General features: G+C 40.6%; 1 protein-coding gene across 2 annotated transcripts in view; it reads left to right on the top strand.

Annotated features, from left to right (window-relative positions):
* LOC117947227 (plexin-B1-like) overlaps positions 1-19,226 on the top strand; it is a 60,402-nt gene extending 41,176 nt beyond the window's left edge. For both annotated transcript variants that reach the window (XM_034875901.1, XM_034875902.1), the window contains 25 exons: positions 777-870; positions 1,022-1,194; positions 2,051-2,202; positions 2,290-2,395; positions 3,559-3,695; positions 3,853-4,026; positions 4,649-4,883; positions 5,796-6,038; positions 6,715-6,891; positions 8,390-8,538; positions 8,702-8,802; positions 9,285-9,502; positions 9,801-9,979; positions 10,074-10,140; positions 10,674-10,820; positions 11,333-11,507; positions 11,825-11,928; positions 12,024-12,108; positions 13,018-13,190; positions 13,844-14,004; positions 14,654-14,801; positions 15,572-15,636; positions 16,849-16,924; positions 17,156-17,230; positions 17,979-19,226. In XM_034875901.1, the coding sequence (XP_034731792.1) occupies positions 777-870; positions 1,022-1,194; positions 2,051-2,202; positions 2,290-2,395; positions 3,559-3,695; positions 3,853-4,026; positions 4,649-4,883; positions 5,796-6,038; positions 6,715-6,891; positions 8,390-8,538; positions 8,702-8,802; positions 9,285-9,502; positions 9,801-9,979; positions 10,074-10,140; positions 10,674-10,820; positions 11,333-11,507; positions 11,825-11,928; positions 12,024-12,108; positions 13,018-13,190; positions 13,844-14,004; positions 14,654-14,801; positions 15,572-15,636; positions 16,849-16,924; positions 17,156-17,230; positions 17,979-18,083 (3,519 nt within the window). In that variant the 3' untranslated portion in view covers positions 18,084-19,226. The remainder of the gene's footprint in view (positions 1-776; positions 871-1,021; positions 1,195-2,050; positions 2,203-2,289; positions 2,396-3,558; positions 3,696-3,852; positions 4,027-4,648; positions 4,884-5,795; positions 6,039-6,714; positions 6,892-8,389; positions 8,539-8,701; positions 8,803-9,284; positions 9,503-9,800; positions 9,980-10,073; positions 10,141-10,673; positions 10,821-11,332; positions 11,508-11,824; positions 11,929-12,023; positions 12,109-13,017; positions 13,191-13,843; positions 14,005-14,653; positions 14,802-15,571; positions 15,637-16,848; positions 16,925-17,155; positions 17,231-17,978) is intronic.
* Positions 19,227-23,337: the final 4,111 nt, after the last annotated feature.

Here is a 23,337-nt window from a genome sequence, read left to right as displayed (position 1 = left end):
GATAGTGTTTTATGTCAGTGTGTTGTTATGTTCTATACTCTTCAAGTCTGGAAATAATGAGAAACAGTTAGGTGGAAGGTAGACTCTTACACACAGGGGTTTTGTTTGTTATCAATAACTTACTCGGAACGCTGCTTTGTCAACTTTTGACCCGCCCGCCGAATCCCGTGATATTTTCTAGTAAGCTTACCTACCCGACCTGCGCATTGCCAGTGAATTAGCTTTTTTCTGAAGCCCCTGAAAACTTTGTTTCAATTCTTTGGAAGTATTTCTCCACAACTAAACTAAATATTACCAACCAAATAATCAACAATCACATTAGGGTATGGTAAAAAAAAAAGATCCTTTGTTATTGATCGAAAGACTGAAGGAAAACTTCAGCTATTCTGCGTCTTCAGTACTGGTGGCGGTTTGACTCCACCAACACTGCTGGGAACATAAGCCAACCCCACAATTTCCATCCCAATCTGATTGAAATGTTTCTGAATTGATTGGTGGTAGCATTCATAATGACTGTAAATCAACAGCAAGAAAGGCTATAACCAACAACAATAAACCCATGGCATGCTGGGTTGACAAAAATCAATAAACTGCTGTTTCTTGATCATGTACAGTACATCGGTTTATCCATGGTCTGTTTCATTAGCTCTCGTAACAAGATCATTTTGACACATACCGTAGCTGCTTTGCACATGGATGTCCATACCATCAACTCATACCATATCACAAGTAAGTGCTTCTGCTGGTTAGGCTGTTAATTGTTGTTCTTGTTTCAGTATGCCTATTCTGCCTTGATGGAGGAATACCCAGCCATGATCAACGTGAGGAGAAAAAACAACTTCCTGATCGACAGCGCTGAGGATCTGTATGGTGTGTGTTTTTGCTAGTTGTATCTTCTATGTGAGACCATGTTATAGTATTTGTGCGTGAGAGATGTGAGGAATACATACACTAGCGGGCCCATACTGTCTAGCTGTTTGACATACAGTGTAATAATGTAACTTTCTCCCCCTTGTTTCAGTTACTATGTTCAACTGTTCAGTGGGGCGGTCAGACTGCAGCCGGTGTCGTACCGCCGACCCAAAGTACGGCTGTGTTTGGTGTGGTGGGGGTGCTGCTAAATCTCACTGTGTGTACCAGGACTCCTGCACAGAGGAGATCAAACTCACCTGTCCTGCACCCGTCATTCATTTCGTAAGAATCCTTTACTCTTCGTTTGAACAAAAGGAACTCTTAGATTACTTAGGTTTTCTTTGCTTTGAGAGAGAAATTAGGAAAAATGAGAAAAAGGGGTAGAAAAATTAAAAACTTATCTTGCTTATTTAAATCCAGCTCTGTGTCATGGCGGTGTGTGCAGATGGCCGGTGTTTGAGTTCCCTCCATGACCGTAGCGTATGGAGCTCCCAGCTGGGCAGAGCAGTTGAGGTCTGCCGAGACCCGAAGCACGGCGCAGAGGTTTGCGTCTCTGGCGGAACTCGAGCGACCTCGGCTGCCCCAAGCTCTCATTGTCGCCATGGAGGGAGGCCAAACACCATTCATCTAAACACACTGTCCACACAAAGATGACACAGAGATGGATTCATATCAACAAAGTATCCCTTAAAGTTCAATGTCAATTCAATTTTTATTTTTCAATTTCATTAATTTTAAAGTTGTTAATTGTTTATTGTGAAAAGTGAAGAGAAAATGAAAGTGTATGTGTAAGGCCTTTTGTGTTAAACATTCACTGTCTGAGAAAAGCAGGACACGTTCAAATACAATATGATCTGAGCAATCATCTCGATTTGACTGCTGGACTATTTTTACAGTCTTGTTTATGTCCCTTCTGGATGTTTTGAATTGAGGGTTTGAAAATATGGGTTAGTGGCAAAGAAGTTAATTTTTAAACTCCCGTTTGTATTCAGTCAAACTGTTTATAAAACCAAAATCCCAGTTTCATACATGGTACTGAACCATGAGTTTACTGTATCACTGTCATGGTATATCAGAACCAATATGTCAGAATAAGACAGGGTTTACATTTCTTACGTTTGGTCCTCCTTTGTTTCAGTTGGACCCGGTATCCGGTCCCATTGAGGGCGGCACAGTCGTGACTATTTCAGGCTCTAACCTTGGCCAGAGAGCTGAAGACATTCAGAACTCAGTCACAGTAGCTGGGGTCCCCTGCAGTGTCATCCACAGCAGATATGAAGTCTCCTCAAGGCAAGTTGTTGGTACGCACTTGAACACAAACTGCTTTTGCATTTTTTTGTTTTACATGTCTTGCAATTGTATGTCTTCATCTTGTAGGATAGTGTGTGAGACTACAAGCAGTGGAGGAGAGAAGAGCGGCCAGGCCTCAGTCAAAGTGAGGGGAGGAGGACTCGGACTATCTGCTCAGATCTTCAGCTTCCAGGTAAATGCCTTAGTACTCAGTATATTACACGCACAGAAAAAAACTGGTTACTTAGAGAAATCGGGTAACTTTGTGAATTTGTGATTGCAAATTGTGTGTAACTGCAGCAGCTTGTCTCCATTAGAGCACAGCTTATCCTCCCAGCACGAATATGTCCTACAGTTGTTTGACTGTTTGACAGTACAATTTTCTTGTTTTTGATTTCTAACTTGTAGTCTTCAGACCCAACCAAACGCCGACTCAAGTGACCTCCCTTGAGGACTATTATCAGACTTCACGCAGCTCCCTCTGCAACAAAGGCTTGCCTATTTAAGTTCATTTAGACCCACTGAATAGCTACAGAAACTCACGTTCCATCCTTTTAGGGAGCCTGCCTCGGTCTTCCAGGGTTGTATCATTTCGTTGAAGCAAGTAAACAAGCATTTAAAAAACAAAGACATCTCTGGAAGATTTTCACACCCAGTTCACAAGCCGCAGTTACTTTGAGTCCTTGCACGTTTCCTTTCTGAGTTTGGTTTAGCATATACAGTATGAGAACACAGTAATCACTCTTGGGTGAGGACCAAAACATACTGCACACACCAAGACCTCGATGAGAAGGGAGTCCCTTGGGAGTTTTTCTAAACCAATCCTGAAATGCCTCGTTTGGAGAATGTGATGCACCTGCAACTTTAGGAAGCATCTAGAATGATTGTCCCCAAATGTCGCTGTTTATTATGTGTTTGTTTATCCAAGAAAAAGAAAGTGCTTTCTGACAAAAGATCTCTGAGTAATTAATGGAAGACAGCTCCCACATGGCTTTTTGCTAATTAGACTTCACTTGAAATTGTGCCGTGTGAAATGTCAGTGCACCACTGCACTGCAATAAAGTAACAGCACGTCTCCTTAATTGCATTAAGGTCAAAGGACTGTAGGTTTGACAACAGCCTTAATTAATTGGCCCAAGTAACACGCAAATGGATTGTTTTATATCTGCTCCAAGGCAACATGCTAGTGTTTCCCAGAATGCTGCGGTGTTTCTTTTTTATCTTCTCAATAAATCAACCGCTCAGAATCGGATTATTGATTACACTTTTTCCTCTCTCTTTCTCTCTCTCTTTCTCTTGTGCATAATTGCATCTAATTTTTTAAAATCTTTCTTCTACTCATCTCTCCATCATCAGGATCCTGCACTAAGCAGCATCCTCCCACAAAGAGGGCCCAAGGCCGGGGGTTCCTCCCTCACCATCAGAGGCCGGAGACTGAGGACTGGACACCCGAGTGAAGTCAGCATCCTAATCGGAGGAGTGCCTTGTATTGTGTAAGTGTCTTTCATTGACCATGCATAAAGAGTATGAGTTTACGTTTAAGAGTTATAAAAACAAACGTTCTCTTTGTGTAGCAGAGTGATTTGTGTTTAGTATAAAATGACTAGACTAGTGGTTAAAAATGTAAAAAAAAATTCTACCTCTGTTCAGGCTGGGCATCCAGGAGGATCAGATCAGCTGTCTGACCAGAGGCAGCAACAGAACAGGAGAACATGGCATCGTCGTGCGGTTTGGTGGCACAGAGCGACACCAACAGGGCTTGGTGTATCATTACACCCCTAACCCAAACATCTCAATGGCTGCTCCGTCGAAAAGCTTTCTCAGGTGGTTATCAGTCTCAAAAGAGAAATCTTTAGGGCATTCACATATTTCCGATCCATAGTATAACATGTATGCATGTTACACTGGTTGTTGCTGTGTTGGCACTGCTCCCTTAAGACAATCCCAGCTCTATTTTAAGCTTATGGTCTAGATGGTCTTGAAAGGTGAGGTTTAAGTTTTACTGTTTGAACAGAGATATTAGGCAGTCTAGATTAGTGACTAGCCAGAAAGCCTTGTGAAACTTGCTTTTGCTCAGGCGTTTCAGAGGCTGAAAGCTTAGTGTAGTAGCTCAGGATGCTGATTCATATCTAGAAACATTTGTAAGCGATGATCCTGTCTTACAGCTAAATGCTGAGTTTTCCTTTCCTCCTTTGTTAAAATTAAAGGAAACGTGTTATAACTTATAATAAGAATCCTTGTCAACCAGTTCAGCAGCGTAAAATAATTTCTTTGAGCGCTTTCTGTAATTTTTAGTAAATACTAAATTTAAAGGTTGTGGTGAAGCAAAGTTTTGAGGTCCCGGCGGCCACGTGTGACAGGCTTACTGAATATCCTATCTCTGTTTTTTAATTGTCACATGGAATATAATGAATCCACCATTCTTTTCTTCCACTATCCCCTGCAGCGGAGGCCGAATCATCCGAGTTTCTGGTCAGAACCTGGATGTGGTCCAAGAGCCGAAAATGAGGGTCACCCTAAGTCCTCCGGATACTCTCCCTCCGAGGAGAAGAAGGAGCTTCAAAGGGAAGAATGAACAAAGCCGGAACAGAGGGCTGGATAGCCCGCATCTACTGAAGAGATGGAGGAGGATTGTCCCCGAGGCGGACTGCCCCGAGAGCACACTCTGTCATGTCAAACAGGTAGGAAATTGGAGTAGGGAGTACTCGTCTTCTAACTATGTGGATAAGCCAGGGCTGTCAAAGTTAAAGCGGTAATGCAGATTTGTTTGAAAATCCAAAAACTTTTAAGTAACACAGTAACACAGTTTCTGTTCTACTGACTTGGAGACTAGTAGATGGACTAGAGGGCTGTAGACTATGCATGGGCCGGTATACGATTCTGACGGTACGAAAAACTTCAGGAAAAATATCATAGTTTGCAATTACAGTTTTAAAATGTATTATTTTTTAAATGTCCGGGTAAAAAAATTGTCTTTTTTTCTCCATTGAACACAATGCATTTTATTTTTAACACACTGCACACTGGCAGGGATCCGGAATACTAGACTGCAGTTCCTCACCTCGACTACTCATAAGAAACAGCTCATACCTTAGGAACAGTATGACGGAAAATGTTAGTGGTTTTGAAACCGTGACTTTTTCAAACCGCGGTATATCTTGAAACCGGTAACCGGCCCGTGTCTGCTGTAGACTGGAATTTTCTGACCTGGTCTGACGGGGGGGGGGGATGTGCATCGGCAGGTCCGCGTTATACCATCTTGATAAGAGTAATAAATACTTGACAAATATCCCTTTAAGGTACATTTTGAACAGTTAAATTTATGAATGTACTTATGCAGTGATTTTGACTATGGCAGTTCTTGTCTTGTTTTTTTTATACATACTACTGGATATCTTTGGTTTGATCGCTATTAACTATGGACAATCATGCAATTGAATCACAACTAAAATTTCAATAAATTGACAGCCTATTTTTTTTAATAAATACATTTCATCATGAAGAATGGTGCTGGTGATCTTTTCTTTTACAAACTAATATTTCGTTTATGCCCCTAATACACGTAACCTAATTGTTCCTGTGCTCCCCTCTAGTACGAGTCGCTCTGCACAGTGAACAGCTCCTTCCTCATCTTGTGTCCGACTCCGGCAGTGGGTCCAGAGGCCAGGAGGGCCAGGGTCAGAGTTCATTTCCTGTTGGACAGCCTCCATTTTGACTTCAGCACTGTGGGAAATGAAGCCTTCAGCTATGAACCCAATCCGCATCTCTACCTGCTGAACCAGAACGATCCCAGCAAACCATACCACCACAAACCGGGCAGCATCATCTCTGTCGAGGTGGGTGCCGACAACTTACTTCTTTCTACTCCAAAGTGTGTTTAAGAAATAGCCCCCGGTGTATGAGCCAGTCTCCAGCGTTACAATTATCAACACTGAGATTTCCTCCATAGACAGTGAATATAACTCCAACTAGAGCTGTAACGATTAAAAAATGGTGCTGTACAATTAATTGCCTCAAAAATAGTTGTGATTAACAATATAATTGTCAAATAAAAAAAATATTAATTCATGTTAGATATATCGGCAAGCCAATATTAGGCAAAAAAAGAAAAAAACATTTATTTAAAAAATATTTTTCAAATAAATTAAACAATATTCACTAAAATTAATATTTAAAAAATAAATAAAAACAGATGATTATGATTTTGATGATGTGGGCGTTGCATAGTTTGTCCACCAGAGGGCGCTGTACAACGTCCTTGTTGGCAACACTCTTATCTTTTTTTTGTGTTTTGGTTTAAAGGACTTTAAAGGAGTTTGTTTTTCAGTAATGTTAGGAATATGTTTATGTTTTGTTACGTATCTGCATACATTTTTTTTAAATACATATCGGTCTTAAAAATCCTTTATCGGCCGGGCTCTAATTTATGGATGTAAGAATTGTTACAGGCTTAACACATAACACAGGCTCAGCAGGTCATGCTGTATGTCATGCTGTGTCTTTCCCCTGTAGGGAGAGAACCTGGATCTAGCCATCTACAAGCATGAGGTGGAGGCTCGGATCGGGGCGGGGGTGTGCTCGGTGAAGACCCTGACCCACAACCACTTGTACTGTGAACCCCCAGCTCAGCAGCCCTCAGTCACAGCCAGCAAGAAACAGGACGGCATGGACAGTCTGCCTGAGTTCACAGTAAGCAAATGTCATGTGAAATGTGCAGCCTGGGACTCTGGTAAGGTTATTAAATAGGAACAGGAATAAAAGGCAATTCATGTTTCTGCGTTAAATCGACGCTGTGGGTAAGTACGTAGGTACGTGGAGATATCACCCCTAGGCAGGACCCCACGCCGTAGCCTGACGTGCACTAGAGGGTGACATTTTTTCAGGACTGGACTCAGTCTCATTGTTGGTCATGTGATATGGACGGGTAGAGCATTGAAATCAACGGGAGCCGGCGTTTGCGGGAAGGAGTTGGAAAATTTGCGAGGCATTTGTTTAAAAAAAAAAATACACAGTGTTATTATTTAGTCATTGAGACAAGGGGAAGTAAAGGTTACAATAGGCCTATGTGTGTGGTTAACTCAGCTGCAAAATACAGTAATAGAACGCTATCTTTGGTTTGGTTTGTCCGACTGTTTAAAAGCGTGTAGCTTAATACTTGTTAGGTAGTAGTCGGATGAGTCCTGTCCATTTATAATGTGCATGGAATAAGACGTGGAAAAAGGTGCACAAACAAGTACAGTAATGCAGGATACTTTAAAAAAAAAATCAGCAAAAGAGGAGACAATGGATAGAAGTTAACGTACTACCAATTGGGTCTGATAACTTACTTAGACAACATAAACAGGAGTGGTATGGGATTCAGTAGTCTTTCTCTCGAGATCTCACAGGACAGGAGTTTTTTGGGGGGGCAGTCACGTGATCGGGACATGCCAGGAGTATTTTAGTGGGCTCCGGACGGGATGGGATGGGAGCAACAATTGATACCTGTGTCACCCTCCAACGTGCACCTCTCAAAAAATTTTACTACATGAAATCAAGGAGAGTGTTAACTTTTCCTGCTACAGATTCCCAACCATGGTCAGAAAGCACAGTGGAAAGATCCCGGGGGGAGGGTATACTATTCTCTTAAAGATATTGGCGCACACACCAATGCACAAGTTTAAGCTTCAGGTCTCCGCACGAGTGTAAGTCCTGCTTAAGGATTTTGGAACAAATCAGTTAGGGGAACAACAGTGCGTGATCGCAAGCTTAATCGCACGGCTGGGCAATATATGGATATTATATTGATATCCTGATACGAGACTAGATATCGTCTTGGATTTTGAAATCGTAATATTGTGATATGACATGAGTGGTGTCTTTTCCTGGTTTTAAAGGCTGCCTTACAGTAAAGTGATGTTCTTTTCTGAACTTACCAGGCTGTTGTAGCTGTTCTATTATTTGCCTTTACCCACTTAGATCTTAGACATCATGTCCACATTACTGATGATTATTTATCTAAGTGTGAAGATATTTTGTTAAAGCACCAATTGTCAACCATAGTATATTGCTGCAATATTGATAATGAGGTATTTGGTCAAGAATATCGTGATATCTAATTTTCTCCCTATCGCAGCCTTTCTTAACCGTTACTTTGACTTTTTCTCCTATTATTGTTTCAAAAAATATCTGTAACTGTGCTTTCCAGGTGAGAATGGGGAATCTTAACTTCTCTCTGGGCAGAGTGCAGTACGACAGACAGGCCCAGTCTACATTTCCTCTGGAGGCCCAGGTGGGGGTCGGGGTGGGAGCCTCCATAGTGGCTCTCATTGTGCTCATCATAGTCCTCATATACAGGTGAACACTTTAATTTAACTGACCTTCAGTACAGTCCTCAACAAGCTGCAATGTACAGTCAGTCATCAATGCTATTTTTTTCTATATGTGTCTTATTCTTCCTAACAAAGTGCTGCTATATTTCTCTGCTTAACTGTTCTCTGCATGGCTTTCGTTTTGCCAGGAGGAAGAGCAAACAGGCCATGAGGGACTACAAGAAGGTGCAGATCCAGCTGGAAAACCTGGAGACCAGCGTGAGAGACCGCTGCAAGAAGGAGTTCACAGGTGCAGGCCAAGGCGTCCAACTTTTAGAACAATAACATCCTCTTGGCCTGCATGATTAATCATTGTCAAGTCGCAATCTCGATTTACACTTTTCACGATTTAATTTTAAAATAACTTAAGTAATTGTTCTTACTTTGATTCTCATTTAATTTTTCGAGCCGACTGCATCACAAACGCTACAACTTTCTTCTGTGAGTTTTATGTAGACTGTATAAAATAGGTTTTAAAGCGCATCTCCCATCCCTTCTCTTCATCGAAACCTCTGTGTTTACAGGCTTGTGTTTGGTACTGCCAATTTGTTTTGTTTTGTCATAGTCAAAAAAATTGTGGCAGAGAATCGTAAAATCAATCCTAAATTTAAAAAAATTGCAATTCATATTTTTCCCCAACTCGTGCAGGCCTAACATCCAGTCAATAATGTCCCAACATGTGGAAGATGCTGTACACAAACTGAAGCCTCCTTTCCTTTCACCCTCTTTCAGACCTGATGACAGAGATGATGGACATGTCCAGTGATTTGGTGGGTTCAGGGATTCCCTTCCTGGATTACCGGGCATACGCCGAGCGCATTTTCTTCCCTGGCCACCGGGAGTCGCCCCTGAGACGAGATCTGGATGTCCCTGAGAGTCGAAGGCAGACCGTGGAGCAAGGGCTGGTTCAGCTGTCAAATCTGCTCAACAGTAAACTCTTTCTCACCAAGGTCCGCCAGCATGGTTATGCTTGTTTTGTTCCTAACTAAACAGATTATTAAATGAAGGGTTTGTTTTTAAGGTGCACTGAAGAGCCATTCACGACCACAATATGCCGGGGGAACCGTTTGTAATTGGGAAAGATCTTCCCATCCTTTTTCTTACTCATTCTGTTGCATTAAATGTTTTTGTGTAGAAAGTATAATACAGATTTTTTTTTTTAAGTACACTGCATTTTCCAATAACTTGCTCTTACATATAGATGAGGCACTTTTTTTTGACATCTTCTTGTCTCCGTTGTGTCTCCAGTTTATTCACACTCTGGAGGTCCAGCGGACATTCTCCCCAAGGGACCGGGCCTATGTGGCCTCTCTGCTGACTGTAGCCCTGCATGGAAAACTGGAGTACTTCACAGACATCCTGAAGACACTGCTCAATGACCTAGTGGACCAGTATGTGGCTAAGAACCCCAAACTGATGCTGAGGAGGTGAGGGTAAAGTCTGTCGGTCAATTTATGAAGGTATCTTTAGCACAGGTGCTTTCTTCATCCATCCATTGTTTGCTTTCTTTTCCTTCTCCAGAACGGAATCAGTGGTTGAGAAGCTTTTGACAAACTGGATGTCCATCTGTCTGTTTACCTTTCTGAGGGTATGTACACTCATATTTTACACCTGACCAGAGAACAGTGACTGAGGATTAATCCTTTTTTATTTGATTAGGTGAAAGAAAGAAGAAAAAGCAAACTTTTGAGTACATACACACAAAAAGCATTTACAACTTTGTGTAAGATAACAATTATATATTTTATCTTATTTACTCCTTTATTTAGCTATTGACCACTTCCAACCACCCAGGTTAAGAACCACTCATGTTGAGCTAATTCTGGGACAAACAATGACTGTCCATTGTCTAAATAAACAAAGAGAATCATTAAAATAAAATATACAAATGACCAATCTGTTGAGTTAAAAACACTTTACATTTTCAACACGTGTTACATAATTCAACATTGAAGCCGGAACAAATGCAGTTCAGTTCTGCCTCCACTGACAGGGTGTCCAATCCTGGCTGCTCAGAAGCAAAGAGGAGCACTCGGTCAGGACACTGACTGAATGAATGGCTCTTAATGAAATTTGTCAGTATTAGAATGTTGCTGAACTTCCTTTTTTATGCTTGGCCAGGAATCAGCAGGGGAGTCCTTCTACATGCTGTTCAGAGCAATAAAGCACCAGGTGGACAAGGGACCTGTGGACGCGGTGACAGGAAAAGCCAAGTACACACTGAATGACAACAGGCTGCTGCGAGAGGACGTGGAGTACCACACGCTGGTCAGAACACACATACAGTAGATACAATATACAGCATATTAACACAGGCAGGGTTGTGGTACAATGTCAGATTTATGACAATACAAAAGGTACAACTGTGCCTGGCTTTTTAAGGGAATGGGACCTGACACTCTGATTGGTTTATTGATTGTTATGCCCAAAACACACCTATTATTAATTGAGACCCTAAGTACAACCCATTTGGACCATGCCACTGGCGCACAGACCTTTTTTTTCTGCCGTAAAACTAGCAAAAATGGATTCAGACATGCCCTAAACGCACCTGCACCAGGTGCCTCGCACCGTTTGATCCTTAAAATTTGGCCCTCTGAGTTTTTCTTCCCAAATTCAAATTTGAAAGACTAAATTATGGTGGTGTGTTTTACTCAAACCACTACGGACAACTGCACACACTTTAACACTTCCCCACAATCTAAAACTTAGCAGTCTAAAATGTTTAGCAGCATTCCAATGTTTCCGCCAATAATCAGCCCTCCCGTTCATCTGTCCAGACCCTAAATGTTGTGATGCCAGCTGCCTCCGCCAGCGGAGGTGGGACCAATCAGACGGTACCGGCCAAAGTCCTGGACTGTGACACCATCACCCAAGTGAAAGAGAAACTTCTGGAACAAACTTGGAAGGGAACCTCCTTTTCCCAGAGGCCACACATTGACTCATTACATCTTGGTAAATCCAGTTTCTTTCACAAAGCCATGCTTCTCTTTAGACTAGTGAGTAATGATGTGGGTCAGATAGGGAACTCCTTCACTATAACTGGTGGGCTAGTTTCCATTTTGACTGTAGCTCCAAATTTATTCTGCACAAATCCTGATTTGATCCACAGGCCAAGTGGGATTAGAGTATTCAAACAAAAATGATTAAATCTTTTGATAAAAAAAAGAAAAAGAAATTTATATTGAGATGTTCAATATATCTGTTGTAGTATTCCTGAAAACAAAAAAATATATTAGCATGGGGTAACATCAAAAATGTTTTCCCTCCAGAGTGGCGTGCAGGTGTTGCGGGTCACCTAATCCTATCAGATGAGGACCTGACATCTGTAGTGCAAGGTTTATGGAAGCGCCTTAATACACTGCAACACTACAAGGTAAGCGCAAGTCAAACCAACACTAGCATACTTGCACACAAAAAAATGCATGTGGATTTTTTTAGGCAGGAAGTGTGACAGCTGTGCGATTGCAGGTTCCTGATGGTGCAACGGTCGCCCTCGTCCCCAGGAACAACAAAAATCACCTCCATGACAGCCACGATTACATGCCTGGAGAAAGTGAGTCTCTTTGGTGCACTTTTTTTGAGGATTGTACACACAGTTGGGGTTTACACAACTACGTTATTCAGTTACAAAGACTTAGGAAACGGAACGTCTTGTTGACAAAGTGGCTTGACAGCGGCGTTCACCTATAATAGGTCTTCATCAGTGCTTGGAATAAGCTTGATTTATAGTGCACAGATGTTATCTTTACCTCATGATCTGATCTGATTCTTTTTTTATTCTTAAACTTCATTTCAGATGGCCAAAAGAGCTTTTCAGATTTTGTTCAATAGCTTCCGCATATTTTAGACTTTAGTCCAGTTTTATATTCATCTGGGAACCCTCACATAATACAACCTCCAGTTTTCAAAGAAAGATCATGCAATATTGCCTAATGCAATTCTGACTTCTTTACCCAGACCACTAGCGCTTACACAGCTTTTAATTGGACTCAGTTTTTATTTTTCCTTTTTTAGGGTGGGATTTTAATACAACAGGCTTTATTATTATCAGAATTTAAGATCCCAGTTTATGCTTGTTTTCATTGAGTCGTGACATTTTTTTAACATCTTTTGCTAAACACACATTGATATCGAGATGTCTTTAATGTGTGCATGGGCAGCTGTATCCAGATGTAACAACTATGAAGCTGCACAGAGTTTAAATAACCAGGGGGGGTCGCTGTCTGACTTCTGTATGCATGTGATTTGTTGCACTGGATTGTATTAAGTGGGAAGCTGAGAGTCAGCAACAAAGGGGACATGTCAACATAGTTGATTGGAATTTGCCTAAGTGCTAATCATGTTAAAAAAAAATCACAGAAACAGTAAAAACTAGAGAATACAGTTATTTATCTGGACCATCATGTGCAGTTATATTTGTATATACGTTTGTACTCATTTGACTGTTGTCCCCACCTTCCAGAGACCCCAATGCTGGATGATGGGGAGGAGGGAGGAGTGAGGCTTTGGCATCTGGTGAAAGCGAATGAGGAGTCGGAGCTGCCCAAGCACAGGAGAGGTAGTCTGAGGGAGAGGGGCGGCGAGAGGGCCAAGGCTATCCCCGAGATCTACCTCACACGACTGCTCTCCATGAAGGTAAAGCAGACTAGACGGTATCTATCAAACAGGGACCATTAGCGCTCATATTTGAAAAGGTTTTGCATCCACATTCTTATAATGAAATTATCCAAAAAAAGTAGTTTGTTACAGAGCAACAGTATTGAACTTTGTGTTGCCTCCAGGCAGCAAAGTAGACAACTGGGATCAACCTGTTTAGTTGTTTAGGCTGTAAATCACCAGTTTTATCACGACAATACAATATTATATTGATTCTTTGGATAAGGATGTAATATTTGCTGATATCTTAAAGTCTGTGACGATACGATTTGATTCAGGGGCCTACAATCAATACGAGACAAAGTCATCAACGCCTGTTTAACAAACTTACATTTGTAGCAACAACAAAAAAAAGCTACTAAAACATGATTTGTCAATTTTCTAACTGAGCTCTTGCAGACATTTAAATTATAAACACAATATTATTTAACAAAAGATATAGTGGGAATCTAAAATAATGGATGGAATAATGGATTGTGGGTCATTGAATCGATCTATTGATCCAGGTCGATGCTTACACCATAACAATAATAAAGATGATGACGACTTCAACTATGTTGTCAAAGTCAACAACAGTAATGATGGATAGATCTGGTTAATTTATCGCTTCCACTTCATCCGCTCCATCTCAGGGCACACTGCAGAAGTTTGTGGATGATTTATTCACGGCGATCCTCAGCACCAGTCGCCCTGTACCGCTGGCCGTCAAATACTTTTTTGACTTGTTGGATGAGCAGGCTCTGCAGCACAACATCATGGACCCTGAAACCATCCACATCTGGAAAACCAACAGGTAACGGGCCGGCAGCAGCTTCGCTACATAATTGGATGAGGAAGACTGAAGGCAGGATACATTCAGAAACCTGTATCTCACTCAAAACCGCATGGTTGTTTTTTTGTTTGTTTTTTAAGTTTATATGTGTGAGGAAACACCAGAAATACAACATAACACACTAAATTCCAGAAAAAAAGTGTTTTTGTTCATGATATGGGCACTTTAAGAAACATTGGAATTGCAGGACACTCTCACCCCATTGCTGTTTCAGTTTCTGATTGATCAGGTAAAGTCCACGTACACGCCGACATGCATACAGTATCCGTGGTTACCAAATAGGTTAACAATTATTATGGTTATGATTATTATGCATGATGTTTTTCATTTTGTTAGTGTATGTGGTACTGGATGCAAATAAAAGAACAGAAATAAAAATATACGTGACTCATATAGATTTGACAGTGTTTTATCAAAAAATCCAGCCAAAATCACACATCTACTATTCTAAAATGTTGCAGTTAATATGCTCTGCGTTTACACCATAAACAAACCTCACCAGAGTCACCTTAAAGCGGTTGTTTAGTCCTTCCGAGTGTTTTCTTTACATACATTAATATCAGAGGATCACTGTTCACATGTCCATCTTCTTTCTTGTCTTGCCAAACAGTTTACCGCTGCGCTTCTGGATCAATATCCTAAAGAACCCTCAGTTCATCTTTGACGTGCAGACCTCAGACCACGTGGATGCTGTGCTGTCCGTCATCGCCCAGACCTTTATGGATTCCTGCACCATCGCTGACCACAAACTGGGACGGGTGAGCTTATCACTTTAGGGCACTGCCAGTGTTATAGAAGAGTATTATTCTACTCACTGTGGCTTTGCTTTACATAAACCCATCCAAAACACTATACTAGCACAATATGGGGAAATGATATCACTGTACTATACAGTAATACAATAACATGAGTGTATACAGTGCATTCACATCACATCTTTATCGGGTGGGGGGGGGGGGGTCAAAAAAATTGTGTTTTCTTTTTGCTACGATTCTTTTAATTTGATTTCTTTTTTTTTTCTACAATCAAAATTTTTATTTAGTTTTTACCATTGATTCACCTAAATATTTTCTGTTCATATGGGTGAATACATCATATCTATTTCCAGCTAAACCGAAACAGAAAATGCAGAAAATCCATATTATGTTCTTCTAAACAAATAAAATAAATGTCAGACTGACTGACTGACATGTGATGTGCAATTTTTTTTTTGAAAAACAATTAGTTTTTAGAAATGTTTTCTTATTCATTTTTTTTTGTCAAAGAAGGAAAAGAAAATTGCAATAAGCAAAAGGCTACTATGGAATAGCAACACTTCTAGAATAGCAATAAATGAAAATCGCAAGTACAAATCGGCACAAGTGAAAGAATCCAATAATTTTTGTACATGGATGAAAAAACAAAATAATACAACTCATCTAATAATGGGCCCTCAAGTTGTGGTTCTCATCTGAAGCATTACATCAACAAAGCTCTATTTTACCTGTTTTAAGTGATAATCAGGACTCGTTTCTCTTTGTCTACACAGGACTCTCCCATCAACAAGTTGCTGTACGCCAGAGACATCCCGCGTTACAAACAGATGGTGGAGAGGTAAGAATATGGCAGCCGGTTGCCACACTGACCCACGGCATAAAACACATTCTGGTGGAAAGCGGAGGGGGGGAGGGAGGGAAGGAAGGAAGGAGAGACAGAGGCCTCGGACAATCTGTCAGTGGCAGACAGAGGGTAGACTAAGCCTGCGAGGCTTAGTCTACCAGACCAGGCAGACTGCTGCACTTACTACTGTCAGCTGCACATTAAACCCTGCAGATTCCACTGCTGAGTTTTTAAAGCTTAGCTTGACATGATTTTTTTGTGTAACAAATACTGTTTTATAAGGCTAATTAGTCTTAACTAAATTAAATAAAGATAAACACTGCAGAAAACTCTTTTTCCTTCCATATTTCCGTCCACAGCGATATGCTCTAGATTCCTCCTTTTTTTCCCCACATGTAATTAAACCGAAATCTTTTAATTTACTGCTAAGGGGTGTCTTATGTTCAACCAGGCGGTCAGTATAACATGGCTTTTCACCTCAGTAATTCTTTCCAAAAGTGAGCCGTTGAGGCTAAATAAATTATGTCCAGAATAGCTGTATATCTATATGTAAAGTATTAACCTCAATACAGCACATAGACAGTATCCCAATGTATTCATGTTCATGAGGAAGGTCTGGCAATGCAAGACTAAATCTAACACGACTGAACGTTTTATTGGACAAACTGTAAATTCCAAAAAGCTGAATGTTTGTCTGTCGGACTCCCCTGAGTTAGGCTGCTGATGAGCCCATCCTCTGCTGTAGGATAAATACTGTTATGTGGTCTGCATTATGGCAGTTTCAGATCAGTTGGTCTGTACATAGCCTACGTTACCTGTTCTTTATGCAGTCTGCTCTCAGGATGAGGTCAAGCTAAAACAAACACACACAGTTTAATGTAGTCAAATTCCATGAATGTATTTTAACATGTTAAAATGTGGACGGCTATACATACAGCATCCAGGAACCAAAACTTGTGGGGTGACCACTCTCTGGACCACAAGTCACAACCCCCTAAAAGAAATGCCACCCCAAAGAAATTCAAGACACTTAAGGCATCGACTTTCATTTAATTTAAAAGACGTGTAGGGTACTTATTGCAAAGCAATACAATATTAGAAAGGAATAGAAAGAGTATATCTTATTCTTGTGTCCACCAATTATTCCATGCCGTTCTTTTACTTTCTTTTCAATACATAACCTTTTCCTCCTCTTTCTCTCCCCAGGTACTACGGAGACATCCGTCAGACCATCTCCGCCAGTGACCAGGAGATGAACTCAGCTCTAGCAGAACTCTCTCGTGTAGGTTACCTGCTCTTGTTCTCCCATTTTGCAAAAGTATTGTTTTTGTTTTTTTTACGTGAGGCTGAACACAAATCATTTCATGCCCTGGACGTTTTCCATCTGGGTGGGTGCCTAACAAGCTAGATGTGGAGTTTGAAATAAAATATGAACGGCAACCAAAGCAGTTTCTGTCGGCCTCCACCCCCCTGCCGTTTCTTCACTTCTCTTGTTTTTACTCTCACTAAACAGAATTATGCTGCTGAGGTCAACTGCCTTGTGGCTTTACATGAGCTGTACAAGTACATCAACAAATACTACGATCAAGTGAGTATAAGGAAAGTACATGAACAACTGATATGTGCTGTGGTTCGTATGCATCTTGACTACTTGTAAAAATAATCAAATCTCTGAGTGCTGAAAATACAATCCCGCCCAACCACGCATTTTCCAAGTAAGCATCCTCATAAGTTAATGAAACAAGAAGAAGACATGTTAAAAAAAAAATATATATGGTGTTAAGCCAGGGGTATGCTCATTAAACAGGGGTACGCTCACTTTCAACAGTGAACAGAGATACAGAAAATGCTTTTAGGTGAGGACTAACCAATGTACGGTGAATCTAAAGCTATTTCCCCGATAAAACTTGCTGGGCTTGCTGGAGCGAAAATCTCTCCAAATCCAAAGAAAAGCAGGACGCAGATGCTAATTTTACCTTCAATTATTCATTTGATTCATTCATATTGATATTATTCAGGACCAGCTTCCACATAGTGGCGCAATCCTAAACAGTTGATGTTCTCGCTGTGAACGGGGCAACCTGAAACCTCTCAAACTATTGCAGTTAATTATCTATGGTTTATGGCCTCAGGGGAGGGGTTTAGCAAGTTGTCAATTTCAAATATTCTAATTGATAAATATATACGTATATACACATATATATTCTGTATATATAGCTCAAATTCCCTTAACCCTAATGTTCACTCATAAAAGGATAAGCTCTTTTAGGTAATTACACAATATTCCAAATCTATATTTCTTATGACTTTCACACATTCTTCCCGTTATCCGTCAGATTATCACCGCCCTGGAAGAGGACTCCACAGCCCAGAAGATGCAGCTTGGTTACAGGCTCCAACAGATAGCTGCTGCTGTAGAAAACAAAGTCACAGACCTATGACCCAAAGGATGGGAGTTTTTTTTTTTTTTTTAACTTGGAAAAGAGGACAATAATGGGAGAAGATTCTGTCTCCTGGAAGACAAAAGTATTTTCCTTTTTTTTTAAGACAAAGGAGGACAAGAGTCATTGTGGCACATACTGGGATTTCCATCATTTTAGAAAAACTGATTTTTAATGAATCAAGAAATTATCTTAAAAGGGATCACTGACAATGGCCGTTTTTCCTTTTCCGTATCCAGGGGCTACAGTACCACTCCCTTGACATTACCACAGGTCTTAACACTGGGAGGAAAGTGACACTATCTGCAGGGAAACAACAAGGAATTGTGAAATGAAGCACATTGTGTCCCATGTTGATTTCAACCTAAAGAGAGACATCATATGAAAAGAGCCCTTTCTGTTTTTCCTCTGCGTCTACAGCACGTGTCTCAGTGGACTTGAACGTTTTGTTGACAGACTGCATTGAACATTTCAGCAAGTTGACAGCTGAGGAACGGATGCAGTGGGTTTGCTGGGTGAGAAACCGTTGACGAGGCGGAGAAAGGAAAACTTGTGGAGTTTTCTACTACATTATGTCAAAGTCTTACAGAAAGAACTAACAGAAAACGGCGATGTGCTGCCTGAACAACCGCTTAACGTATTTGAAGGATGTTTTCATTCTGCTTTTATTTTCCCTCAATCATTCTACCAAGTCTTACTCTATGACATTTCATTAGCTGTTTTTGGATATTTTGTCATTCTGTGTTTCCCCGGATAGGCTTTATTTTTTTAATTGTTTGAGCTTTGCAACGCCACTTGTCCTTTCATTGCAGTATATAGATGCTGCCTATTATTCAAGCTGAAAGCAGTGTTTTGTAAGAGTGTTGATTTCCGTTTGTTGGACGTAGTAGAGGAAGACCTCCAACCGGAGTTCCTCTCCTGATGACCAACTGCTATTTTGAATGTTCCTTTTCTTAGGGAATGTTCCGCAAATGTTGGCATCATTTTTGTAAGCAATTGTTTTTATATATATTACCCCAGACAATTTGGAAGAGGTACTTATAGCTAACTCATTAACCGTTCCGTCCGCAAGAAAACCATGAAAGTAAGATCATTACATATAGACACAACCCGTAGCAGCACTGTAATCTGTAGTAATTTATTCAAAATAGGTGATCTTATCACCTATTAAAGACCAAGCCTGACTTTATTTATTAAAAGATTAAATGCACAAATAAATTAATAATAATGCACAAATAAATTTTTTTTTTCTGCCACTCCAGTATTTATTTCCCTTCCCCATTTACCATTTATGTAATTTGTAGTTTTCTAGTTTTTTTTTGCGTGATCATTTTCGCAAATTTCCTAGTTGGTTTTAAAGTGGAACTATGAAGTTTCTTTTAGCTTAATTTACCTTAACTTAACAGTTTCGGAGTCATTGGAATGGTTATATGACTTTTTTCAAGTTGTTTGGTCGTCGTCTCGCCCCCCCCTCGCGCCTGTGAGCAAAAAAACACCCTTGCAACTTTCGGCCGGCGAGTTTTTTACACCATCGTCATGGCTGAGCGAGTAAAAAAAGAGGCCGAAAGCTAGGATGAGTCAGACACCAGCGTGGGGAGAGCTCTGTAGAGAAACCTGTTAGCAAAAGGCAAAGTTTTCTTTTATTTAAGTCAGGTTTCGACCTTCCATTTGTCTAAGATATTTCTGCTATCGTATGCAGTATACTGTACGTTATAGTCCGCTTTTGGATTTGCAATTGTTTTCATGCTGTCAGAACGTGATTTGTTATCTCGTCCCCACTTTATCAAGTTCCCATTTTGCAATTGAAATTAAGTGTGTAACTCTCACTAATAGCCTTTGATATTATGGGATTTTTCAGGCTGAAGGAAATGGAGTAAACCACCGTCTCCACTGGAGGGTTGTTGGAGCAGGATGGCTGCTAATTATCAGTTCTTCACACACACCTTTTCACACCGACAGAGACGCTGTGCCCTGATTCTGAGCTTTAATTAACGAGTTTTTGGTGTCAAAGCGGATGCCTGAACTGTGTCACGGCAGAGCTAAGCTGCACTTTATTATCTTTTAGAATTTCTTCCCTTTTCTCTTAAGACTTTAATCCGATAATATGATTAATAATGTTCCCTGTTGCTCCAGGATACCACATGGGATACTCTTTTACTATTTTTTTTTCCCCAATTTAATTTATTTTGTATTTATTCTATTGCATAAGTTGTTGGATATTGTTTTCCAACATATGAAATAATAGCGGTTATGCGCCACTAAATCAGATGCCCCCTTTTTTTTTTTATAAAGAGAAAAGGCGAGAAACTTTCTGCAAACTTTTTTATATTATGGTGTTTCTTTTTGTTTGTTGAATGTTATATGAACGTTATGTTATAGTCGTGAGTACGAGTCAGAATCCACCAAGTCAAAATCCAAATTCTGATACAGGTTGAATCTCTCCTTTTTAAGATGTTGCAACAATTTTACAAGCAATAGTGAAATCAGACTTTTTTCATTGTTGAAAGCGATTATTTTGTACATTCAAGAAAAACCTTTGCACATTGGTGTTGCTTGTGGCTTACTTGTGTATGCAGAGCTCAGTTTGGATGTTTTACCTTGTTCTTGTAGATACATACTGCTCTTAAGTAATCCTGAATTTAGCGTTCTCTTACTAATTGATAGGATGAACCTAACAACAACTTAATGTGATGCAATAAAGTGGTCCCGACGGTAATGAATGTCTCAATTTATTTTGCCGTTAGTTTGCCAATTCCCCCCCCCCTCCACACACCCATACTTTTCATTGATTGGTCCCTATTTTTATTTTTTTTTTAACTATAAAAGGTAAGACAAATTTCTCTTATAAATAGTTTAGTAGCCTACTATTCTTTCTGGTGTAATCTATCATTTTGGTCAACTCAAATCATTTCCTGGATATTGTATATATTGTATCTCTATTAATATATGGAGAAATGCAGGAAATGTGGTTCAAATCAAGAACATTTCTTCTGGTGGAGGACCCCTACCGACACACACACACACACACACACACACACACACACACACACACACACACTCACACCCTAATCTAAAGAAGTATGTAGGACAAAGCAAAACAGCTTCCTGTACTTCACTGCAGTATTTTCAAAGTGACATGGGGCCATTTGCAGCCATGACCAATGCTATGATTTACTTTACACCTGTGCATTTCCTTCTGTGAAATGTCAAAATGTTAACCATGAAAAGAGCCAATCAAAAAGAGGTATGCCTATAATGCATTTTAGAAAGACACTTTGTTTTTATATATGAAACCCAAGACCATTTGACAGAGGTACAATGCATTTTAGAAAGATGCTGTCAGTTTTGTCATTAGCAAGTACTGACTAATTCCAGGCTATCCCTGTTTGCTGACCTACTGATGGGAACTCCATATTTGGGCATCCTCTGCTCATAAAGTATGAGCACCTGTCACTCACAGCTGGTGATACTTAACCATGCATGCGCTCATCCCAAATAACTAAAAATCCTTTTGTGTGCAGGCAACAGTTAAAAATATCAGTGTCAGAAGACTATTCCTAAAACAGATTAACATTCATGTGACAGCCAACGTGGGAATGTCCAGTGACAACTGAAGGTTTGTTTTCTTTTTTCGTATGGCTGGAGGGTGATGAAATCTCAAATCTGTGATATGTGGGCACCCAATACAGTGTACGTGTGTGTTCAAGAGCTTAAGTAGGATCAGTTATCAATTAGCAGCAGCAATGTAGCAAATGAATGCAGGCCACTTTTCCCTCTGGACGAGTGGGGGTCACATAGGCCAAATTGAAGGAGAGGCAGAGTGTGTGTATGTGTGCATGCAAACGTGTATAGTATATGGATATGTGTGTGCATGAACATGTATAGTATATGGAAATGTGTGAACTTTGGTTATACCTTGTGTATCCTGGTGTGTTTTCCACTGATGGTATGTATCGACGAAACATCGTCGATATAGCATAATTTGCTGTAAACCAGTTAATCTAAATGTGCCTAATTTGAAATTCTTTTTTGCAACATTTTGACATGCACGTGTGTTAATAGATGCTAGTTATGGCTGGATTAAAAAAAAGTCTCAATTTTTACAAAACCATGTTGGTTACAAGCCCACAATGCAAGTCCACCACTTCAGCCAGTGTGCTGAACAGTCAGAAGAGTTGAGAGTCCCACATAAGGACCTGTGATACCATGTCATCTGACTATGAACAGTTATCCCCGTGAGGTCGAGAGGCCCTCAACATCTGAGAGGTGAAGGCCAAGTGTTTTCACATTTAAGTCCCATCCCACCCAACACATACACAAACACACATGTCACCTCATCCCCCCCTCCCCTCAACACCATCATGTCTCTGTCTCAGTCCCTTTGGCTTGACCATATCAGCCAGGAAATCTTGTGCCGTGTCAGAGAGGGAGTGTTAACAGTGTGGTGTTGGCAACAGAGAGCAGAGATGCAGGCTTTGGGAAGTGGAAAGTATTCTGAAGATGTGTGTCCCACACGCACACACGCACAGACACACACACCGGCTGAAACTAGTGCATGTATATTTAGAAAAATGTCACCATGTGTTTTCAGGCAGAATGTGTTTTTCCACTTCTTGAAAAAAAAACTTTATACTGAATTTTTTTGTTAGATTGCATGTCAAATATTTGGGTTTTATGGGTGCAGTTTATATGTAATTATTTAGCATGTCTAATGGCTAACATTACAGATGAGAAAAGACAGGAAGGAATTGAAAGAAAATAAAAAAATAAAGAATCTTCTCAGTTGACCTTTTGTTTAAATGACTTTATTGTGAAACTTTATATCTTGTCGGAGGACAGGGATCCCATTCTCAAGCCAGGTTTAGCAATCTGTGATCATGGTGGCCCAAAGGTCAAACTCCCAGTGAGGGGGGGGGGGGGATCAGCAGCTGTCACTCTCTCTCTGCTTCCTTTGGCCTCATGCCACACTCCTTATCTTGCAGTGCCTCTGATCTCCGTCATGGCTCTCCCACAGTAGCAGACAAAGAGAAATCGAGGAATGCAGAGAAACAGAGAGACACCAACTGTCAGATCAGCTGAAGACATAAATGGCACAGTGAAGCAGGTGAAGGCCTGGCAGTGGCAGTGAATGAGGAGGTTGTTGGGAGTTTCCATGTTTAGACCCTGCTGACTACTGCTGCTGGCGTTCCCAGCCTCCTGGGAGATCTACAGTACCGGACCCCCCCCACCTCCTTACCTCTCAACTGCTCAACTG

This window comes from Etheostoma cragini, chromosome 7, assembly GCF_013103735.1.
Source record: "Etheostoma cragini isolate CJK2018 chromosome 7, CSU_Ecrag_1.0, whole genome shotgun sequence".
In the NCBI taxonomy this organism is placed as follows: Eukaryota; Metazoa; Chordata; class Actinopteri; order Perciformes; family Percidae; genus Etheostoma; species Etheostoma cragini.
The sequence above is the reverse complement of the archived record's forward strand: the minus strand, read 5'-3'. Positions and strand labels throughout refer to the sequence as shown.